The 24,054-nt window shown below is 39.8% G+C and overlaps 1 protein-coding gene across 1 annotated transcript in view; it reads left to right on the top strand.

Annotated features, from left to right (window-relative positions):
- The window catches only part of Cul5 (cullin 5), a 45,016-nt gene that overhangs the window by 5,668 nt on the left and 15,294 nt on the right, over positions 1-24,054 (top strand). The window contains exons 2-11 of the mRNA XM_036192906.1: positions 343-452; positions 3,964-4,063; positions 5,927-6,100; positions 8,481-8,622; positions 10,223-10,368; positions 10,451-10,531; positions 17,797-17,890; positions 19,717-19,847; positions 20,240-20,347; positions 21,469-21,533. Of these exons, the coding sequence (XP_036048799.1) occupies positions 343-452; positions 3,964-4,063; positions 5,927-6,100; positions 8,481-8,622; positions 10,223-10,368; positions 10,451-10,531; positions 17,797-17,890; positions 19,717-19,847; positions 20,240-20,347; positions 21,469-21,533 (1,151 nt within the window). The remainder of the gene's footprint in view (positions 1-342; positions 453-3,963; positions 4,064-5,926; positions 6,101-8,480; positions 8,623-10,222; positions 10,369-10,450; positions 10,532-17,796; positions 17,891-19,716; positions 19,848-20,239; positions 20,348-21,468; positions 21,534-24,054) is intronic.

The raw sequence follows: 24,054 nt of genomic DNA, 5'->3' as shown, positions 1-24,054 counted from the left end.
CTCACCTAGCCTTGATACACAGGGAGGAGCTTGGTCCTGCCTCAACTTGATATGCCATGCTTTGTTGACTCCCATAGGAGGCCTGCCCCTTTCTGAATGGAGGAGTGGATGGGGAAAAGGTAGATGGGAGGGGAAGGGAGGGAACTGGAAGAGAGGAGAGGAAACTGGTTGGTATGTAAAATAAAAAATTTAATGAAAGAAAAAAAATCTGGTCTGGAAAACTGTCTTTAAATTTGATACCTGTTTTTCTTGGTATCTCATAAAAGATTTTACATATTTTTAAATGTGAGATATTTTAATTGTTTTAAAATTAAACTATCTCTTATCTCTTTTATTTTAAAGAATAAAGGTTCTCTCCAGTTTGAAGACAAGTGGGATTTTATGCGTCCAATTGTTTTGAAGCTTTTACGCCAGGAATCTGTAACAAAACAGCAGTGGTTTGATCTGTTTTCGTAAGTAATCTAGTAATTCTGTTTGCTAACAGTACAGATTTTGGTGTCTTTCTGTACTCAGATAGTATGAGCTAAGTGATAGTATGAGCTAAGTGATCTGCTTTTACCTGTGTATTACTACTGGTTGTGTTGGGGATTCCCAAGACATTCTCCAGGTTTCCTGATCTGCTATGCACTCACAAGCCTGACCTAACAGGGAAAGGCACGTGGTATGTAGTTGGGAGATTTAAGGAGGAGATTAAGCACACATTTCCAAGACTCCTTTTCCAGAGAATTCACATGGGACATGAAAATTATTTTTATGTGTGAGTACTTTGCTGCATGTATGTGTGTCCCACATTTGTACTTGGTACTGGTGGAGATCACAAGAGGGTGCTAGGTCCCTTGGATATGGAGTTAGTAAGCCATCATAGTGAGTGCTAGAAACTGACCTCAGGGCCTCTGCTAGAGCATCAAGTGCTCTTTATTGCTGAGCCATCTCTCCAGTCCTGGGACGTCTAATTTCTTCAGCAGCAAGATTGGCAGCATGTGATATGTTACCAAGAATCAATGATAATTCAAATTCTGAACTCCTAGGAAGAGTAAGTATTCAATATAAATCATATTCATATCAACAGTTTAGGTACACTGAACCAGTGTTATCATTTCCGGGAAGTTTGTTTTGTTTGTTTCCTCTGTAGTTTTGGAGCCTGACCTGGAACTCCCTCTGTAGACCAGGCTGACCTTGAACTCACAGAGATCCTCTGCCTCTGCCTCCCAAGTGCTGGGATTAAAGGTGTGTGCCACTGCACTGGCATGAAGTTTTATTTAGGTGTTCTCAGATACCAGATAAAGGCTAATCTAAAAAGATATTTTTCTAAGGAATTTAGTCTCAGGCCTGATTTGTTACTGCTCAGCCTTTGGCCAGATGTCTTCAGAGCACAATTATTGAGTAGTAGTCTCCGTGAGGCAGTGCAGCAAGTTAAAACAACCCCATTAATCACAAAGTTTCCCTTAGAAAACTAGATGGCTTTCTTCTTCACTTTCTCTGTGAACTTTTTAGATTTATTTAATATGGGTCAGTGTTTTGCCTGTATATATGCAGGTATGTTGTATACCTATCTGGTGCCTGCAGAAAGAAGCCAGGAGAGTATGTCAGATCCCCTTGAACTGTAAGCTTCTATGTGGGTGATAAGAACTGAAGCCAAGTCCTGGGAGAGTAACAGGTATTCCTAACCACTGAACCATTTCTCCAGTGCCCTCACCCTCACATTTCTTTTTAAAAAACTAACTTTTGAGCTGGGAAGCTGTGGTACATGCCTTTAATCCCAGCAGAGATTAGGCAAATCTCTTCGAGTTCGAGGCCAGCCTGGTCTACAGAGCAAGATCCAGGACAGACACCAAAACTACACAGAGAAACCCTGTCTCAAAAAACAAAAAGAAAAGAAAAGAAAACTAACTTTTTGTCTATAGATGTACCTCAGTGGTACGTACTTGCTTAACATGATCCAGACCCTGGTTTAATCCCAGTGCTGGATGGAAAGGTAGGAGCCTGAAGCCTTAATTCAGTCTCAGTTGAAGCAAACCTGAAAGGCTTCCAGGTAGTTAGTGTCTTTGGTTAGGTAGGGCATGTACACAAGCCTATTTAATTCCAGAGGACACATTTTACCACTGTAAACAAAGATTTTTAAATTGTTAGGCTATAGCAAGCAAAGCCTATCAGTGCTGTGGAACCACTCACCTTGGGCTTCCCAGTTAGTTCAGCCAACTAATTAAGCGCAGGCAGTGACATCAGGTTCCTGTGCTGTCCCTGTCTGTTGCTTACCTGTCACCACTAAGGTGGAAATCTGTCTGCAAGTGTTCTGCATGCAAGTGCAGAAAGAAACGGGGCTTATCCCCACTCTCTCACAGTCAGGGCCTGCGGTGTCATTGTGTGCTTGCAGTCTGAATCGAAAGCACCACAGCAGTTGAGAAAATCAGCTCTGGCCATTTTCCTTTAAGGGGAAGCATTCAGCAGTAACTATAAAAAGTAGGCCGTGATGATCTTTCTCTTGAACTTGTGTCTTCCAGGTGCTGTATTTATTTTTCCCATATAAAATCAGTGAACCCTATTCAGTAATGAACTTCAGTTTTTGTATTCATTCAGAACTGAGAAGAGCAGAAGCATTTTTTTTTTTTTTAATAGAAAAGATAGCTTTGCAACTTAACTAGAAAGGACATGGTGTGTTTATGAGTCAGTCAGGATCAAATCTCCAAATTTCAAAACTTCTGAATAGGTTTATGTTGCAACAGGAAAAGAAACTAAGTTACAAGAAACATAAAATATTGTTGGGTGATGGTGGTGCATGCATTTAACCCCAGCACTCTGGAGAATTTGAGGCCAGCCATGTCTATAGAACAAGTTCCAGGACACCCAGAGCTACACAGAGAAAACCTGTCTCAAAACCAAACAAAAAACCAAAACATCAAGTATTAGTACATTCTTAAGCATACCAGATCAATTACCAAGTAGTAGTAGAACAGGGAGAAACCAAATATAGTCAGTGACTAGGGAGCGGACTCAGTTATCCAGTGCTTCCTGTTCAAGCATGAGAACCTGAGCTTGAGCCACAGAAATGGTGTGTGGGTGTGAGTTAATACATGTGGGCATGTATCCCACGTGTATGTGTCTGCCGAGGCCAAAGATTGACTTTGCATGCCTTGCCTTCCTCTGTTGGCTTTTTATATCAAAGATTATAACAGAAGGTAGAAGAGAATAAGTAATAAAGTCTTTACTTATTAAACCTGGAGCTTACCAATTCAGCTAAATTGGCTGGCTGGGCAAGCTTTCTTGGTTTGGTCCTCTCTGCCTCCCAGTCCTGGGACTATAGGCATGTACCACCCTCAAAATTAATAGCAATTAACTTTGGGAATAGAGATTAGGAGACAGAGACATACTTTTTTTTTAATTTTAAAGATTTATTCTGTATACAGTGTTCCTCCTGTATGTATGCCTGCAGGCCAGAAGAGGGCACCAGATTTCACTATAGATGGCTGTGAGCCACACCATGTGGTTGCTGGGAATTGAACTCAGGTCCTTTGGAAGAACAGCCAGTTCTCTTAACCTCTGAGCCATCCCTCCAGCCCCCAGAGACATACTTTTGTAATGAATTTTTATCTAATAAATAGAGAATTAAGGAAAGCAACTAGGTGGTGGTGGCACACACCCACCTTTAATCTCAGCACTCTGAGAAGGAAGGAGGCAGAGGCTGGTGGGTCTCTCTGAGTTCCAAGACAGCCAGGACTACCCAGAGAAACCCTGTCTAGGGAGGAGGAAAAAAAAAAAAAAAGCAAACAGTAAACAATGGAAATAATAGAAACAGTTACCTGTTTGAGATAGCTTACAATGAGTACTTGGTCCTTGTGAATGGGTTTAGCACTGTTATTTTTCCATGGGAACTGTAGAACTGTACCAATGTAGAACTTAAAATGAATGCTTTGTCTCTGTTGCTGTCTCATTACTGATGTTTGCCCACCTGCTTTAATTTTACAGGGATGTACATGCAGTCTGTCTCTGGGATGAGAAAGGCTCATCAAAAATTCATCAGGCTTTAAAAGAAGATATTCTTGAGTTTATTAAGCAAGCACAGGCAGTAAGTAGTGCGTGTTTCCATCCTTATTTTACATTTTTTTTTTTTTTACTTATTGGTGTTTGGCATCAATTCCAGGGACTTAGATGCTTACTCATCAGTGAGCCACACCCCCATCCTTAGGCTTCTTTGTTTGTTGTGGTTGGTTGGTTGTTTTGAGACAGGGTCTCACTGTAGCTCTGGCTATTCTCAAACTCACTCTGTAGACCAGGCTGGCTTCAGGCTCCTTAATGCTAGGATTAAAGGCGTATGCTACTGTGCCTAGCCCCTTGGGTTGCTTTTAAAAACTATATATCTGGTCAGGTGGTAGTGGTCTACGCTGTTAATCCCAGCACTTGAGAGGCAGAGGTAGATGGATCTCAGTGAGTTCAAGACCAGCCTGGTCTACAAAGTGAGTTCCGGGATAGCCAAGACTGTTACACAGAGAAACCCTGTCTTTGAGTAAAAGAAGAAAGAAAACAAACAAACAAACAAACAAACACTGTATCTAGTGCTAGAGAGATGGCTCGGTGCTTCAGGACATATATTGCTTTTGCAGAGGGCAGGTTTGGTGCCCAGTACCCACATTGAACACTCATAACTGCCGTAACTCTAACTCTAGGTGATCCAGTGTTTCCAACTATATGGACACCAGCATTCATGTACACAGACACATACAACTACACATGTATGCTGTAGTATGTACCCATTCCCTACACACAAACAAATACAGCAATATTAGTAAGCTGATCATAGTGGCATTGATTTGTCATCTCAGCATTGGAGAAGTGGAGACAAGTAGATCCCTGGGACTCTGGCCAGGCAGTCTAGCCTACTTAGCAAGTTCCAGGCCAGTGAGAGAACTAGTTTTGTTTTTTTGAGACAGTCTCTTAATAGCCCTGCTATCTGGTATACATTATATAGATTAGGTTGACCATGAACTCTCAAGAGATCTACCTGCCCTTGCTGTGCTTAGGCTCTAGGTATGACCTCAGCACCATTTGTAGCCCCTTCTAAGAGAAAAATTTGCATGTCACAAGATTCGATGTCTTAACTGGAAGTGGTAGCACATACCTTTAATCCCAGCACTCAGGAGGCAGGGGCAAGGCTGACCTTAGTGTGGGAAGTCGGCCTGTACCACAGAGTGACTTCAGGCCAGCCCAAGGATACATAATGGGACCCTGCCTTAAAAAAGAAGGAGGAAGAAACAAGAAACAAAACACCTCATTTCAAGTGTATATTGCAGAGAGGTTTAGTTTATTCATAGAGCATCAGCCACTAATTCTAGAGTATTTTATCATCCTTTGAAGAAACACAGTACTGCTAGCAGTCACTCCTTATTACCTCTCTTCTCAAACCTTGTTTGCCAGGAAACCATGAATTTTCTACCTTTGAATTTGTCTGTCTTGGCATGAAATAAATTGTGATCATTTATAACTGGTCTTCACCAGTGTGCTCCATTCTGACTGAGTACTAATCTATTGTGTACCTGTATCCTTCAGCAGGAATAGGCCCTAACATTTAGTTTGTTGTTGTTAATTTGTTTTTAGTTTTTGAGACAAGGTTTCTCTGTGTAGCTAGTCCTTGCCATCTTGGAACTTACATTGTAGACCAGGCTGCCATGAATTCAGGTCTGCCTCTTCTGCCTCCCCAGTTCTGGGATTGACTAAAAGCGTGGGCCACCACTGCCCAGATTAGATTTACTACTTTTTGATTGTTTTGGATAATATGGCTGTGAACATGTATGTACAGAAGATTTAGGACATGTGTTTAGTTTCTCTTAAAGGATTTGTACAATAACTCATTTTAAAATTATTGCTTTACTTTATTATTTTCAAGGCATTTTTATTTAAGTCTATTTCAAATTGTTACAATTTTGTTTTTCAGCGTGTCCTGAGCCATCAAGATGACACAGCTTTGCTAAAGGCATACATTGTTGAATGGCGAAAGTTCTTCACACAGTGTGATATTTTACCAAAACCTTTTTGTCAACTAGAGGTTACTTTATTGGGCAAACAAAGCAATAAAAAGTCAAATATGGAAGATAGTATTGTTAGAAAGGTATGTCTCTTACCCCATTGTTTTCCTAAATTTCTTCAGAAAGAAGGCACTTCATGATAGTTTACACAGGCTTTCTCTTTCACACGTAGGTCTTTGGGGCCATCAGGAACTTTGTTGGTTTTTCCAGACCGTTTTTCTGTGTAACAACTCTGGCTATCCTAGAACTCACCCTGTAGACCAGGCTGGCTCACAGAGATCCTCCTGCCTTTGCCTCCCAAGTGTTGGGATCAAAGGCCTGCCTGTACTACCACCAGCCGGCTAGGACTGTTTACTTACTTATTTTTAATGAGACATTTTCTTTCATAAATTTTAGCTTCAGCTCTCTCTCTTTGTAGGCTTTTCCTATACTTTCATTTTATTTTTTTAATTAAACTTTCTTTTTATTCTTTGTGTCTTTAACATCATGCACCTGGATTCCACTTATTTCCCCTTCCTTCATATCCACCCTCTGTCCTTGCACCTCCCCTACAAAATAAAAGAAAATAAAAATGTAAGAGAAAAAAACGAAAAGGAGAAATCTCATATGAGATTTCTTGTATGGGAGCTGTAGTGTGACATAGTCACACAAACTTTTATCCATATATGGAGTCATTGGTCTGGCCAAGGCCTCTGGTCTCTGCTACACTATCGATGCTGGGCCCTCACTGGGGCTCCTCTTGGATATCCTGTTGTTGCCCTGTGTGGTAGAGGTTCTGCAGCTTTGGGTCTGCAGGACCAGCCCCTTCACATGCTCCAACTTTCATCTTTTAAAAAAAAAAAAAAAATTTATTTATTTACTTATTTGTTTTTTATTTTTTTGGAGCTGAGGATCAAACCCAGGGCCTTGTGCTTGTTAGGCAAGCGCTATACCACTGAGCTAAATCCCCAATCCCAACTTTTCATCTTTTTATGTGGTCTTAAGCTATAACTCTGTTTTCAAATATTACCTCCTCAGTCCTTCCTTTTTTAACTTTTCCTAGTTTTATCTTAAGTACCTTTTTTCCTGTGTTTCTTTGTACTTTATTTTCCTGAGAATTAATTACTTGTTTTCTGTTTGAAAGAACCCTCTCATTAGATTATCTTCTAACTTTGTGTTTAGTTGTAGCTAACCAGCTGTCATCTTTATAGTTGTTTTGTGCTGGTTGTTTAAGCTTAGTATGTCCTGTACTTATTTTTATATATTGCATGTTTTCTAATTTAAAACCTTTGCCCGGTAACTAACTATACCTTAATGGACAAAGACTCTCCCTGAGTGTCCCAGCTTCCTTCCACCTCTAAATTGGTTTTTTTTTATCGTCCTGCTCATTTGCCAGCTGCTCTCCCACCAGTGAGTAATGAATGGAAGTAGAGTGTCTGTTGTGTACACACGCCACAGAAGCACTACCACTGAGCTACAGCCTCAGTGAAAGGGGAAGACTGCCTTTGAACTTCAAGTATTGTCTACTGTGATGGTTGTGTGGTCTGGGCATTACCATCCCATCCTACTCTTAGGATTTGCTCTATATGGGAGTACTGTAAAATTAAATGTACATGGTTTTTCAGTGCTAGAAATAGCTGCAAATTGAAACATTTTCTCTTTAAAGGCAAAAACCTTTGAAGATGCTATTTAACTTGTAGCTCCATTATCTTATCCTCTTTTGGTTGTTGGTATTTCTTTCATTATTACCATTTTGTTAATTTGTTGTGAAACTTACTGAGTAAAATGAGCATCATTTCTTGGACCATATTTGTTATATTCAGATGTGAGCATGTTAGTGCTGCCCCCAGCTCTCACATCTAAAGAGGAGATCGTTGTAGTTGCTCCTTCAGGACTGTGGCCATTACATAGTGCAGTCGCAGGACATGAAGAGAAGTACAGAATTGTTAACCCTTCTTAGTACAGTTCTTACTGTCCCTAGTAAATGTCTGACAAAGTTACTGGGAACATCGATCTTTATTTGCTAGTGTGTACTTTATTTTCTATAATTTTGATAGACAACTAGTAGGTAGATGTGCACATATTTTTATTAAGATGGTTTGCACAGGCATGCATGTGAACATTCTAAACAGTTTAGAGCTGGAATCTGAATTCCATTCTGAAGCAATAGTTCTTTTGTTTGTTTGTGTTTTTCAGATGGTTTCTCTTTGTAGTTCTGGCTGTCCTGAAACTCACTCTGTAGACCAGGCTACCCTCGAACTCACAGAGACCTGCCTGCCTCTGCCTCTGGGTGCTCAGATTAAAGGTGTGTATCAGTGTGCCAGTCCCAGTTCTTTACTGTTATGCTGAATGGTGACTTCTACAGCACTCAACAATGCAGACCTAGTAATAAGAAATGCTTTTCTACCATTTGTCCTGAAACTTGTGTGTGATGCTTGACATGTCAGTAACCAAAAATGATGCTATATTTTCTTCCTTTCCCAGCTCATGCTTGATACATGGAATGAGTCAATTTTTTCAAATATAAAAAACAGACTTCAGGATAGTGCCATGAAGCTGGTGCATGCTGAGAGATTGGGGGAAGCCTTCGATTCCCAGCTGGTCATAGGGGTGCGAGAGTCCTACGGTATGTCCTCAGCCTTCCTCATCACACACAGTATAGATAGCTCTGCCAGCCTCCCGGGGACTCCTTTTATTTTAACAGTACACAAATTGTAATTACTCTGTGTCAAAGAAACCTGCTAAATCCAAATTCATTCTGTCATTTCCTCATCACTGACTTCTTGGCTAAAAACTTTGTGGTTCCTAAACTACTAGAGAAGTATAATTGTAACCTACAGCCCATAAAAGATAACATTGTTTTGTGTCGATGTTTTCAGAAGTTACTTTTCTGTGTGTATTCGCTGCCTTCCAAGCTACTAACAATGACAGCATCTGTCCTAGTCCATCAGATACTTTCTTTCCTCTGACTTAGCAGTGCCTCCTCACCTTCAAATTCATTCTTCATTTTCTCATGGAGGCCGTCCTGATTTCCAGACTAGGGTGTGTCCTCACATTTAGTTACTCATAGTAATTGTGCCTTCCTAGAGAAATTTGCTTAAGTGTCTTACTGATGCTTTGTTTTACTGAACGTAGTATATTCCACATGAAATTAGCCTCAATAAAGGATAGTTTAGTCATTTTTTAAATGGTTTTCCCCTGTTGTTGCTGTGTTTTAGTTAAGCCTTTAGATTTTCTTTAGTATTGTCTTTGAAATTGTTCCTTTTCATTTCATCTGCCACTGGTTTAGACCTCTTTAAATTCTACATCTAGGGTTGGGGGGTTAGCTCAGTGGTAGAGAGAGCGCTTAAGGCCCTGGGTCCGGTCCTCAGCTCTGGAAAAAAAATTCTACATCTAGACTTTTGAACAAATGTTTTTTGTTTGTTTGGTTTTGGTTTTTCGAGACAGGGTTTCTCTGTGTAGCTTTATGCCTGTCCTGGATCTTGCTCTGTAGACCAGGCTGGCCTCGAACTCACAGATCCACCTGGCTCTGCCTCCCAAGTGCTGGGATTAAAGGCGTGCGCCATTGATGCCCGGCTTTGAAAGATCTTAAAAGTAATTTTTTTTCCACGCTGGAAGTTAAACCTAGGGCCTCATACATGCATGCCTTCCCTGTGCTAGTGAACTATATAGAGCCCTAGCATTTTTTCCCCAATTTTATTTTGTTTTTATTTGCTTGTGTGTGGACATGTACGTAGGTCAGAGAATAACTTGTAGGAGTCAGTTCTTCCTGCCATGTGGGTGTCAGGGACTGAATTCAAGCCGTGAGGCTTCGGAGCAAATGCCTTCCTCTGAGCCATCCCGTCAGTCCTCTACTTCTTACCTTTTAGGGTAGCTCATGTAAATTCACAGTTGAGGCTCTCCGTACTGCCCTTCCCTCATCATCCTATTAGGCAGTGTGGTCAGTACACTTGTGCTTTTGTGCTTCTTAGCCTAACTTTGGAAATCCTTTTTATTCCTGAAGAGTCCATTAAAATGCCATCTGTTCTGTGGATGGCTTCTTGATCATCAGTTTAGAAGGCAGGCTCTTTAAAAAATAATATTCCACATGACTATAATATTTGTTACTGTACTACCATGTGCTATGATCTTTGGAACGTTTCTAGACTCATAATCACACCTCAGTATGTTTGTTACTCATCTTTCATAGTCAAATAATTAAAACAACTTTATATTTTGTGTTTCAGTTAACCTTTGTTCTAATCCTGAGGACAAGCTTAAGATCTACAGGGATAATTTTGAAAAGGCATACTCAGATTCAACAGAGAGATTTTATAGAACACAGGCACCCTCATATTTACAGCAAAATGGTGTGCAGAATTACATGAAATATGTAAGTCAGAATTCAGTGCGTTTCATAATTTCAGCTAGGCTCCTGATATTCTTAAAATGATTGCTATTTTGCTTCTGGACAGGCAGATGCTAAATTAAAAGAAGAAGAAAAAAGAGCACTCCGTTACTTAGAAACAAGACGAGAATGTAACTCTGTTGAAGCAGTAAGTAATGTGATTGTGTACTGTCTGGGATTGTCTAAAGTCATGGACCACAGGAATGACAAATGCAGACACTCACGACATCACCTGGTTCATTTTTATTATTATTATCATCTTATGTTTGAGTGGTTTGCCTGTGTGTCTGTGTGTGTACTGTGTATATGGTACCTGGGGATGTTAGAAGAAGGTCATGGACTCCTGGAACTAGAGTTGGGGTGGTTGTGAGTCAGCATGCGTGCGATGCTGGGAATCAAGCTTGAACTCTGTGGAAGAGCAGACAGTGCTCACGACTGCTGAGCCATCTCTCCAGTTTCCCACTTCTCTTTGTTATGTCTTTAACTAGTGTTGGTAATTGGTTAGAATACTCTTCTCCAGTGAGAAAAATACATCTGCAAAGGTATCTTTTTCTGAACTTTCTAGTCTTTATTGTGTGTAATGTACAGTATTTAATCTTCAGTCATGCTCCTTAAGTAGTTTATTTGTATAAAAAACACATTTTCTGCACATGTCTAAAAAGGCTTATTGGTGGGGTTTTACTCCTGATCTTTTGAATCCTTGCACCTTAATCGATAGTCGTGCTAGTTTTACTCTTGGAACAGATATCGCACTGAGGAGAATCTTTCACCCTGTTTTTTCTTGGAGAAGGCTGCGTGTGTGTTCATGATTTGTATTATATGGATTTTTGTAGTTAAAGTAATTTTGATACAATGAAAAGGTGAAAAGTTGAGCTATAACTTAATTCAATGGTTGTTTATGGAAATTTTTAATAGAAATTTGTAGCCAGGCTTGGCCTTACTCAGAAGAAAGGGCCGTTGAATAGGTGAGCCATGATCAGACTTACCCTCATGGCCTGGTGGGGTGGCTCAGTGAGCACAAGTGAGTTGTGCGGTTGCAGAACGACTAAGTGTAAAGCCAGGGAAATGACTCCCTGTTAGTTCACATGAACAACTAAGGGTAAAGCCAGGGAAATGACTCCCTGTTAGTTCAAATGAACGACTAAGTGTAAAGCCAGGGAAATGACTCCCTGCTGGTTCAAATGAACGAAGGTTTCATGATCTGGGTTCATTTTCCAAAATCCATGTAAAATGCCAGGTTCAGTGTCACTCATCTCTACCCCCACCACTCCGAAGACATTGATGGGAGACAGAAGCAGGAGAGTCCCTAGGAAGCTTTAGGGCCAGCTAGCCTGGAGTACAATGTATGGACACAAACAAGTGTTTCTACCTTAACCAGGTAGAAGATGAGAACTGACTTCTGAAAGTTGTCCTCTGATTTCCACACATATACACAGACACACACACACACACACACACACACCCCTAAAAAAATAAAAATAAAAAAAACAAATAGGCAAATACTGTAATTTATAAATTATTAAATACACCTTGACCTTCAGTATGTCAGTATGTTAAAGTCCCTGGGTTAGCCAGGTGGTGGTGGTGCATGCCTTTAATCCCTGCACATGGGAGTTCAAGGCCAGCCTGGTCTACAGAGTGAGTTCCAGGACAGCTAGGGCTGTTACACAGAAAAACCCTCTCTCGAAAGAAAAAAAAAAAGGCCCAGATTTGATCTGTACCCCCCAAAATCCCCACACAGAAAGAACATATTGATGAACATTAATGAAGATTGTGGTTGTGTTGTTTAGAAATGAAGCAGATGCCATTAGTTACCATGGTGGAAAAGATCTTAAGCTGGAGAAGCAAAGAGAATTGTTTTGAGAATTAATTTTGAAAAGAGCTTGTCATACATACAATGAATTAACTCACGAATCCATTAAAAATGTCCTTGTTTGGTGAGGGACTTTGCTGGTACTGTTAAAACAGAATCCTGGGCTGGCCAGTAGCTGACTGACTTGAATTCAGTCCTCAGGACCCACATGATAGAAGGAGAGAACTTGCCTCCTCCAAGTTGTCCTTTGACCTCACTCATGTGCTGCCTCCCCCCACTAAATATTTATTTCAAAAATTTAAGTAAGGAAAACTTAAACTAAAAGTTATTTAACTCTTAAGATACAACTGAGGCAAAACAAATTGTTATGGAGTAGAATTAATTTTGCAATTAAAAGAATTCCTTTAAGGGGTTGGGGATTTAGCTTAGTGGTAGAGTGCTTGCCTAGCAAGCGCAAGGCTCTGGGTTCGATCCTCAGCTACACACACACACACAAAAGAATTCCTTTAAAAGAAAGACCTACCCTATCACTTAGCCCTTCTGTCTCATCTTTCACTCCACAGACCCTTAAATGCATCCCGTCGGTAGGGCTTTTCAAGTGTCTGCTTAGCTCATGGAAGCCTTACCTCGAAGGGTTTAGTTGTGGTGTAGCAGAGGGTGCAACATTAAGCACATTGATCAAGTGTTTCACCTTGAGGCCCCCTTGGGAGAGATTGCTATGGATTTAGAACTTGTGCTCATCTCAGGGAGACAAATACAGAGTTGATGGCATTTGACAAAGTTTTTTTCTTCATGGAAGCTGGCAAATGGAGACAGAAAGGGAATCCACGGTGAGAGAGATGGTTTATTACTGTCCTTTCCATTCAGGATGCTTTTCACATAGTAATTATGTATTTAGGATCAACTATGTATACAGTACTTTGGTAGATGGTAGAGAAGAAATATAAAAGGTCTAAATGGTCTCTCAATCTGAATTTCTTGGTACAGTATGAGACTCATTTAAAGCAAGAAAAGAAATCTAGGAGTCTCTTTTTTTTTGGCCTGGTGTAAATGGCTTTCTAAATGAATTTTTTGATAGATAGGATCTTTACCATAATCAGGGCAAAAAACCTTTTCATGTAATATAGTTAATTCTTCTCTTTATGTTTATTTTTATGTGTGTCTATGTGTAGGAGCACATGTGCCACACAGCATGCATGTGGAGGTCCGGATAGCTTGCAGAAGTTGGTTCTTTTTCTGCCATATGAGGTCCAAGGACCAAACTCAAGCACCAGGCTCTGTAGCACCTCTAACCTCTCACACACCTTTTGTTGCTATTTTCTAGAGGTGCTGAAGAGCAAACCTATGCCCTCATGCATGCTAGGCAAACACTGTCACTGAGCCGGGCCCTCTGTTTTGTTCATTGAGAAGTAATGTCATTAGTGAATGCTCTACCTCCAGATTCTACGTTTCATTTTATCGTACTCATTTGCTTCATTTCTTTTCTTTTCCTCCTTTTTTAAAAAAAATTGCCGGGCAGTGATGGCGCATGCCTGTAATCCCAGCACTCGGGAGGCAGAGGCAGGTAGATCTCTGTGAGTTTGAGGCCAGCCTGGTCTACGGAGCTAGTCTAGGACAGGCTCCAAAAGCTAAAAAAATGTATTTTATTTATTACGAATAGTGTTCTGCCTGCGTGTATCCCCGCTCACCAAAAGAGGGCACCAGATCTCATTCTAGATGGTTGTGAGCCACCATGTGGGTGCAGTAACTGAACTCAGGACTTATGGAAGAGCAGCACTAACTACTCCTAACGTCTGAGCCGTCTCTCCAGCCCTTCTTTACTTCTTTCCTACCTCCCTACTCTCTTCTCTTCCTGTACTCTAGCATTTAAAAGTTTATGATGTTGTACATACATGTTGACTTCCATGGTTCTGTAACATATAGCTACCCACTTTTCTATTGAACCAGTTTTTCATTCTTTATAGTTTCTTATAAGAAGGGTTTTCTGGGATAGCCTTAATGCCTATTTCTTTTTATCATCCTACAAATATATCCTTCTTCATGCTTTGCACTCTGTTAAGATGGAATCTCCCTGAAAAGAGACTGTTGAAGAAAGGGTATAACCCATATACAAATTGCTGTAGTATTCCAAACTAACCTGAATTGTTATGGATCTTATTCTGATCCATTTCTATAGACCTAAATTTTATTGTTTTTTAATTTTCAGTTTCCCACTCTAATACATTTTCAAGGTTTGTATGTGTATCTACAAATTATTGTGGGTGGTGCTGGAGAGATGGCTCAGCAGTTAAGAGCTCCAGTTGCTCTTCTAGAGTGTTGAGTTTGATTCTCAGCACCCCCATGGTGGCTTATAACTATCAGTAACTGTAGTGCCAGGGAATCCCAGTACTCTCTTTTGTCCTGCAGGAACTGCGCACACATGGTGCAGAGATATACCTGGAGGCAAAACACCTATGCACATAAAATAAATATAATGATTAAAAAAATAAACTTCACTGGGATGCTGGAGAGATGGCTCAGCAGATGATAGGACTTACTGTTCTTGTGGAGGAAATGTTCGTGCAATGTAGAATTTTTGTTTTTCTGTTAGTGCTGTATGGTTAACTTACCTGGTTTTAGTTGGATTTCATTGGGGTAGGTAAGTGTTGTAGGTCTGGAAAGAGATGGTTCAGCAGTAAGGAGCACTGATTATTCTTGCAGAGGGCCCATCCATGTTTGGTCCCTAGCAACATCTTGGATGGCACACAACCATCTGTAATTCCAGTTCTAGGGGGGCCCAGTGCCCTCTTCTAGCCTCTGCAGGCACCAACCATGCATGCAGTGTATGTACATACGTGCAGAAAAACACTCAGACATATAGCATAACCTTAATTAATTAATTAATTAATTAATCAATTAATCTTTAAAGAGGAGGATGTTGAATGGGCATACTCAGGTCCCATGGTATAGTGACATCACTCAGCATTTGGGGCAGAACTTCCCACCATATTGGGCAAGAAGTTGTTAACCATGTGTGTATTATTTTTGAATGCAAGAAATGTGATAGACAGTCATTAGTGTAGTTGAGACTTAACAAAAAGCTTTTTGTTAGAATACCTCTAAGAAGTAGGAATTCAGGATCCTCCTACTTAAGCCTCGCAAGTGCTTGGACAATAATGACAAATATGAATACCTGAATACCTAATTCATATTCAGTGATTACCAACATTATGTCAATTCCAAGGAGAATTTTGGACAGAATAATTTTGTTTGTTTGTTTTTTGTTTTTTGAGACAGGGTTTCTCTGTATAGCTTTGTGCCTTTCCTGGAACTCACTTGGTAGCCCAGGCCAGCCTTGAACTCACAGAGATTCGCCTGGCTCTGCCTCCTGAGTACTGGGGTTAAAGGCGTGCACCACCAACCGCCGGGCGCAGAATAATTTTTAAGACATATAATTCCTTTCTTGTTTAGTATAGATAATGGTCTGTTTTAAGTTTTTCAAAAGAGATATACTATCCTTAGTGTATTTTGCTTCTGTGCTCACAATCTTTTTTTTTTTTTTAAAGGTTTATTTATTTATTATGTATACAGTGTTCTGTCTGCATGTGTCCTTGCAGGCCAGAAGAGGGCACCAGATCTAATTTCAAGTGGTTGTGAGCCACCATGTGGTTGCTAGGAATTGAACTCAGGACCCCTGGAAGAGCAGTCGGTGCTCTTAACCACTGAGCCATCACTGCAGCCCTCACAATCTTTATTTGATTGACAGGGTCTCTATTTGTAAACTGGGGGTAGGCTAGAACTCAGTGGTCTCCTGCTTAAGTATCTTGGGTGCTGGAATCACACATCACATTTTACTTTGCTTGATCCTCTTGTGAGGAGTCAATTTCTTCTTGGCAGTGAGGGAGTAGATGGTATAAATTGTTTGTCCTGAAGGAGATTTTCCTGATGGTCTTCTTTAACCCATGACCCTTTTCCCTTGATGTCATATTTCCACAGCTTTTTCACCAACCTTTGGCCACTCCATATCTCCTTTTTGTTGCCATTGCACTGGTCTTTAATGGTCCCTCGAAAGAAAGAGACTCTCATTATCTTATGCTTTTTAAAATTTCCTTGATTTTTCCTCTCCTAATTATGTGTAAAAACCATAAACCGTAGCTTTTCTTCCTGCATCCACCTCACTTTTCTATCCTCTTCTTCCTTTCTTTATTGTGTCTACTTTATTATCCTAGAAGGCATAGTCCATTTTAGGACTACTTATTTTTCAAAATCCAATTTAAGGCCGGTGCTGGGTATGGTTGCAAACACTTTTTTTTTTTTTTTTTTTTTTTTTTTTGATCCTAGTACCTAAGGGACAGGTGGATCTCTGTGAGTTCCAGGCCAGCTAGGTTTATATAGTCAGAGCCTGTCTCAAATAAGGAAAAAGGGTTTGTGCATATAGCTCAGTGATAGAGCCCTTGCCTAACTTGAGAAAAGCCTTGGATTCTATCTCTGGCACCAAGGGTAAGGGTGTCAGGTATGGGTCTTTTGCCTGTGTGCATGTTTGTGCACTGTGTGTGTGCAGTGCCTGAGATCCCAGAAGAGGCTATCAGATACTCTATTGTAGCCCTGTGTGGGTGCTGAGACTTGAACCCTGGGCCTCAGCAACAATAACAAGTACCTTTTTAACTGCTGAGCCATCTTTCCAGTCCGGTGGGGAAATAAGACTTTAGAAGGCATCTTAGCAGATGATTAGTTTAACTCTCTGCCTCTTGGTTAATCACCTCTTCTAGAACAGGCACAGGCTATGTCATGTCCTCTAGACATCACACAGCAGTTGTTGTAGAATGTGCTAGTAGTTACTGAATTATATGGACAATCACAATTCTAACATAGATTTCACCAGCTATGAGAGTTAGCCAAAGTTCACCTTGTAATGGATTTTGTATATTTTTAATTTTCTTTCTTGTTGGTTGTTTTTTGGCTCTTTTTTGGGGGGCCTGCCACCCAGCTCCCAAATAAATCACAGAGGCTTATACTTATTATGAATGCTCAGCCTTAGTTTGGCTTAGTTTCTAGCCTGCTTTCCTTAACTTAAATTATCCCATCTACCTTTTGCCTTTGGGCTTTTCCTGTTCTCTTACTTCTGTAACTTACTCCTACCCCATGGCTTGCTGTGTAGTTGGGTGGCTGGCCCCTGGAGTCCTCCATCTCTGGCTCCTAGCTCTCCCCCTCCTCTTCCAGATTTCTCCTTCTATTTATACTCTGGCCCTGCCTATCCTTACCCCTGCCTTGCTTTTTTAGACCAGTTGGTTATTAGACCATCAGGTGTTTTAGACATGCACAATAACACAGCTTCACAGAGTTAAACAAATGCAACATAAACAAAAATAACACCTTAAAATATTCTACTACACTTTCTCTCTTTTGGAGGATTAAATTTTAAGAGAACCTAAGTTCTGTAGTTTTTTCCTTTCCTTTGGTAAAGTAGTATGGTTTGTTTATTTATACATACATTAACAGTAAACCTGCATGAAGGTAGGTAGAGTGTACTTCCAATGTACTTACTTTTCTACTGTTGAACCAGTGTGATTTGATTGGTGAGTAAAGCTTATTGCTGTTAATTGTTTTTGCTGTTTTTACAGCTCATGGAATGCTGTGTAAATGCACTGGTGACCTCCTTTAAAGAGACTATTTTAGCAGAATGCCAAGGCATGATCAAACGAAATGAAACTGAAAGTAGGTAAAATCTCACATAGAGACATAACCTTATGTTATGCTTAAGATACAAGAGAGTATCTTAAGCAAATCACCTAATTAATTGCTGTTGGGTCATTCTTATAGACTGGGGTGACTTTCCTTCTGTATGTACTAACACTTACTTGTTTTGGAAGGCTTTTGTCTTCTTTGAAAGTCAAACTGTACTTTTAAAGGCTAGTATAAATTGTAGAAACACGGTATAGACTAGAACTGAGCTGTCAAGTGCATGCCTTTAATCCTAGCACTTGGGAGGCAGAAGCAGGTGGATCTCCATGAGTCCTGGTCTAGAGAGCAAGTTCCAGGACAGCCAGAGCCATTACACAGAGAAACCCTGTCTCCAACTGCCCCTCTTCCCCCAAAAAGAATAGAACCCAGTATTATTTGGCTTTTGTGTAGAAATTTGGTGAATCGTTGTAGAAAATGATAAAGATGGCTTGATGACTGAGTTCAGCCTCCCAAGCACAGATGTTGGAAGGAAAGGACTGACTCCCACAAATTGTCATCTGATGTTCACATGTTTAGGGTTTGCACTCTCTCTCTCTCTCTCTCTCTCTCTCTCACTCACACACACACACACAGATACTAAGAAAAATAATTTTTCTCTGATTTCAAGGACAGCCTGATCTACAGAGTAAGTTCCAGGATAGCCAGGGCTACATAGAAGAACTCTGTCTCAAAAACTAAAACAGACAACCAAAAAATAAACACAAAACAAAACAACACAACCCCCCCCCCAATGTTTATTCTTTTTCCACATAAAACATTAATGTTTTCTTAATTATACTGTGTTTTGAGAAGTAGCAGGTATATAATAAACATGAAAATAATTATAGCTTTACTTCCTTGAAGAAACCACTATGAAATTTTTATTTGTATTGTCCAGATTGTAATGTGTCTATTTCTGAAGTGTAGTCTGTAGCTACTTTTAAAGGATGTATCTCAACTCACTTAATCTTAGAATTTGGCTTTTGAGTCGGAACTGCCATGTAGCTGAGAATGACTTTGAGCTCTTCTGTGTATACTGAGTTTGTAGACATAGTGCCAATCTAAACAGTTACATCTGACCCATACTGAATTCTACAAAACAGTTCATTTAGTGATCAGTACCATGATGTAAGGCTTTGTGAACATTAGTTAAATATTTTGTAGATTTTATAAATACAGTTTTATGTTAATTCTAATACAACTTTATATAATCCTTGTCCTTTACTTTGAACATGTACTTACTTTTTATGAAATGTAGTAGTCTTCTGTATAAATTTGTATTCTCCCTCCCCCCCAAGATATATGATCTTACTTTGTAACTCATGGTACCCTAGAACCTGCTTTAGCCTAGAGTGTCCATGAAATATCAGTTTTCCTATCTGCCTCTACCCCCAACAATTTTTTAAGTTTTGTTTTTGAACAAAACATTTCACCTTATTGGAGGTCCAGTGGTGTTTCCTTGGCAATAAAAATCACTTTTAACTAGATTTTTAAAAGAAAACCTTTCAATTTCTAAACAAATTATAGCCACAGGATATTCATAGTGTTTTTCAAACTCACAAGTAGCATTTCTTTGGGATCTTACTTCTGAAAACATAGCTGCTTGTAGTTCCTCATACACTGGGAAGCAGCAGTAGGCAGATTTCTGTTTGAGTTTGAGGTTAGCCTGCTGTATATAGTGAGTTCTAGGCCAGCCAGGCCTACCTAGTGAGATCCCTTCACAGAAAGAAAAAAAAAAAAGTCCATGGACATTAATTAATTAAGAAAGAAATTTAATGTACTGGATAAAGTAATTACATGAGTGTGTTGTGTCCTTTCAGAGTTACATTTGATGTTTTCTTTGATGGACAAAGTCCCTAATGGGATAGAGCCAATGTTGAAGGATTTGGAGGAGCATATCATCAGTGCTGGCCTGGCAGACATGGTGGCAGCTGCTGAAACCATCACCACTGTAAGTTCCTCCTTTGGCAGTAATTCATGTACATCCCAAGTCACATCTAAAGATGTGACTGAAACAATAAAAGAATAATTTGGAATATCATTCAGTTTTACCTTCAAGAAAAATACTCTCCAATTTTAAAGCTTTAGTCTTTGTTAGAATAGTACTTTATTGTTTCATATTTTTTTCCTTTTTTTTTTTTTTTTGGTTGTTCGAGACAGGGTCTCTCTGTATAGCTTTGCGATTTTCCTGGAACTCACTTGGTAGCCCAGGCCGGCCTCAAACTCACAGAGATCCACCTGGTGGCTCTGCCTCCCGAGTGCTGGGATTAAAGGCATGTGCCACCACTGCCCGGCTATATTTTTTCCTCTTAAAAGCTAAAATGCAAAACATTTTCCCCCCAGGACTCTGAGAAGTATGTGGAGCAATTACTTACTCTGTTTAATAGATTCAGTAAACTTGTCAAAGAAGCTTTTCAAGATGATCCTCGTTTCCTTACTGCCAGAGATAAGGTAATATTTCTCTGTAAACATTTTGTGTACAAGGTGCCACTATTACAGTCTACTTGATGAGCACTGTCATAATGCTAAGCTGAAAACTATGTTTATTTATTACATCAGGTTTAGTATTTCTTTCAGTAAGCCTCAAATACACTTGTGAACTGTGATTCCAACAGGAAGCTGCTCGCCTTAGTTTTTCCATGCATGCTACCCTTTTGTTTTGAAGGTTATTCATTCTCCTTTTGAGACCTTCCCTGCTTTACCCCGCTGCTCTCTAGAGCTCATCCCAAGGAGAGTCGATACTTTTATTTATTGATTTTTGTGGGGTATGAGGGTGTGCATGCCAAACCATATGTGTGCAGAGAAGTCAACGGACAACTTCCATAAGGTGGTTCTCTCGAAATGAGGGTATGAGGCTTAGCAACTGCCTTTACCTGTTGGACCACGTATGTGGCCCAGTGTTAATGCTTCCATCCTCCATCCTTTGGAGCTCCTGTTAGAGTTGCTTTACAGTTGTCTTTGCTTTCCATGGGAGCATTTGTATTGCATTTTCTGATGTTTCAGTTTTCTCAGTGAAATTGGAGAACATACCATTTGCTAGATGGAAATGGACCCTGGGAAGGAAATGTTGGCCGGATTTTTTCTCTAGAACTCTTTTTATTTATTTGTTTGTTTGTTTATTTATTATGTATGCAGCATGTATGACTGCAGGCCAGAAGAGGGCACCAGATCTCATTACATATAGTTGTGAGCCACCATGTAGGTGCTGGGAATTGAACTCAGGACCTCTGGAAGAACAATCAGTGCTCTTAACCTCTGAGCCATCTCTCCAGCCCCCTCTAGAACTCTTAAAAGTAGAGGAGAGCCCACCACCACAGCACACATGGACTGTCTTTGCCTACTCCCACCCCTGTAATAATTTTTGAAAGTACTGTGTCCAGATATACTGTAAAAATAAAAGTTGAGCTGGAGATATAACTCAATAGAGTGTATACTAAATTTAACAGCTTCATTCACCACAACAATAAACCTGAGAAAACACGTGGTTCATATTAATTTGTTTCTTTGAACATGTAATTTGTATTTTTTAAATATTAAATGTCATTCTGTTTCAAATTGGGTTCTTCTTACAGGCATATAAAGCAGTTGTTAATGATGCTACCATATTTAAACTTGAATTACCTTTGAAGCAGAAAGGGTAAGCTTTTAAACTATTTTTAAAAAAATAATTCTTTGTGGGACTATGTTACACATTACTGGGTTACTGGGGAGCAAGGTGCCTTGTTTCCCTATTAAGATTGGGCTTTTCTTGCGTTTGCTTTTAAGTTCTAATTGTTGGTATTGTTTTGTTTTTGAGACAACGTCTCTGACCCAGGATGCTCTCATCCTCTATATAGCCAAGGAGGAGCTTAAAAGACTACTTATCTTCATGTCTCTTCTCCTGTGTGCTGGAATTACAGGTTCAATGCACCAAGCCTGGTTTATTCAGTGCTGGGAATTGAACCCAAGGTTTTTTATATAAGTGAATACTCTACCAACTGAGCTACATCCTTTGCCCTTGTTTGTTTTAACTTTTTTATGTGTATGAGTGTTTGCACGCATGTATATAAGAATACCATGATGTGTATGCCTCGTATCCATGGAAGTCAGAAGACATTCTTCTACCAGGATTAAAGGCATGTGCCATCACAGTTGGCTTAATCTTTGAATTTTAAGAAAGTTTGGCTACAGAGCCTCTTGATTCCAGCTCTGAAGTGCTGTATTTGCTTACCTGGCTTGGGTTGGCTTTTGTTTTTCATAGAATATTTGCTATTAAAACTCTTTAATTTAGGATTTTTTTTAATCTCCTTTTACCAAAATAATTGAATGTTTTGGGAGTTGTAAAATACATTTTGTTCTGAGTCTTTAGAATCTCTGCCTGGTTTTTCTTTATTAGTAACTAAAAGTATTTTAGTATTTTGAAATAATGATATTAAAGGGGAAGTGAATTTTAATATAAATTTTGCATTACCATTTTTAACACATGATCTCCTTGGAAGAACATTTGTCTACCAAATATGAGTAAACAAAAAGTGCATTGGAAACAACTTCTAAAACTCTAGCAATGACAGAGACATCTGATTGCCTGGACATTCACCCAGAGTTCCTCTGCAGTGTTGGGACATCCATCTTCAGCCTACAAGCCTAGAGTATCAGGCAGACTTTTCAGTGAAACAAGAAATTTGAAAGATTTTCTTGCTTTGTATTGACAAAGTTCATCAGTCACTTTCCTCCTTCAGAATATCTGGCAGACTCTTCTTCTGTGAAGCAGGAGTTTTGAGGACTGTCCTGCCTTGTTTTGGCAAAGTTTAAAAGTCTTTTTACTATGTGTCCTGCATGTCCAGTCTGCACAGCACATTGTCAGCAGTCAAAGGCAAGAGCAATTTCTTTGCCCAGTGGCTAGTCTTGCCACAATGAAAGGAATTTCTTCATTGCCCATTATCTCTGAAAGTAAATTGGTACTGCCAGGAATAGATATGTCTCATTGTCATTATAAATTTTATGGTAACAAAACATTATGAATTCATATTCTGTAGGTCTTTGAAAGCTTGGAGACCATTTATCTATCTATCTATCTATCTATCTATCTATCTATCTATGTATCTATCTATCTATAAACTGGAAAGCATACCTAACGTATCTTCAAATTTGATCATTATAAATGACTAACCACTAACCTATGTTTCCTGATTATCTTATATAGTTTATAGTAACAACTTTTAAAAACTAGAATTTTACCTTACATTGTTAAATACTGTAAACAAGAATAGAAACATATACAATATGTTGTGTAGCATGAATCTGAGAAGGTCTTATTAATAAAAACTAACCTGAGCCAGGTATTGGGGTGAATGCTGAATGATCAGAGAAACAGAGCAAGCCACAGTTTCCTCACCTCACCAATTCCTCAGCTGACCCTGTTTCCTCAGACTGGAAGCCTCATAGATCTCAGCTGATCTGCTGCTAAAAGCCTAAAAGCTTAACCGGCCACAAGCTTTTAGTTCCTGGTCCTCGTGCCTTATATACCTTTTTGCTTTCTGCCATCACTTCCTGGGATTAAAGGCGTGAGTCACCATGCCTGTCTGTTTCCAGTGTGGCTTTGAACTCACAGAGATCCGGGTTGTTTTTGCTCTTTTGGGGGCCTGCCATCCAGCTCCCAAATAAATAAAAGACTTATTTTTAGCTTGGCGTGTTGCTAGCCAGCTTTTCTTAAATTATCCCATCTACCTTTTGCCTCTGGGCTTTTATTTTTTCTCTCTTCCTGTATACCTTTCCTTAACTCCATGTTTGGCTGTGTAGCTGGGTGGCTGGCCCCTGGAGTCCTCCTCCTTTTCTGGCTGCTTCTCTTTTTTTCCCTCCCAGATTTTCTCCTATATAGTCTCTCTGTCTGCCAGCCCCACCTGTCCTTTCTCCTGCCTTGCTATTGGCCATTCAGTTCTTTATTATATATCAGGTGTTTTAGACAGGCACAGTCACACAGCTTCACAGAGTTAAACAAATGCCACATGAACAAGAGTAACACCCCTAAAAATAGTGTTCCCCAACAATGATGCCCTGGCTTTGATCTCCAGTTCAGAGGGAAATAGGTGAATGAGTAAGAGAAGGCATATACCATGAAGGCAGAGCAGGGGGACTAGCTGGAGAAGGAAGGGAATCAGCAAGAGCAGGGATGAGGATGC

The sequence above is a fragment of the Onychomys torridus genome, chromosome 7 (genome assembly GCF_903995425.1).
Source record: "Onychomys torridus chromosome 7, mOncTor1.1, whole genome shotgun sequence".
NCBI lineage: Eukaryota > Metazoa > Chordata > Mammalia > Rodentia > Cricetidae > Onychomys > Onychomys torridus.
This window is presented reverse-complemented; position numbering and strand designations above follow the sequence as displayed.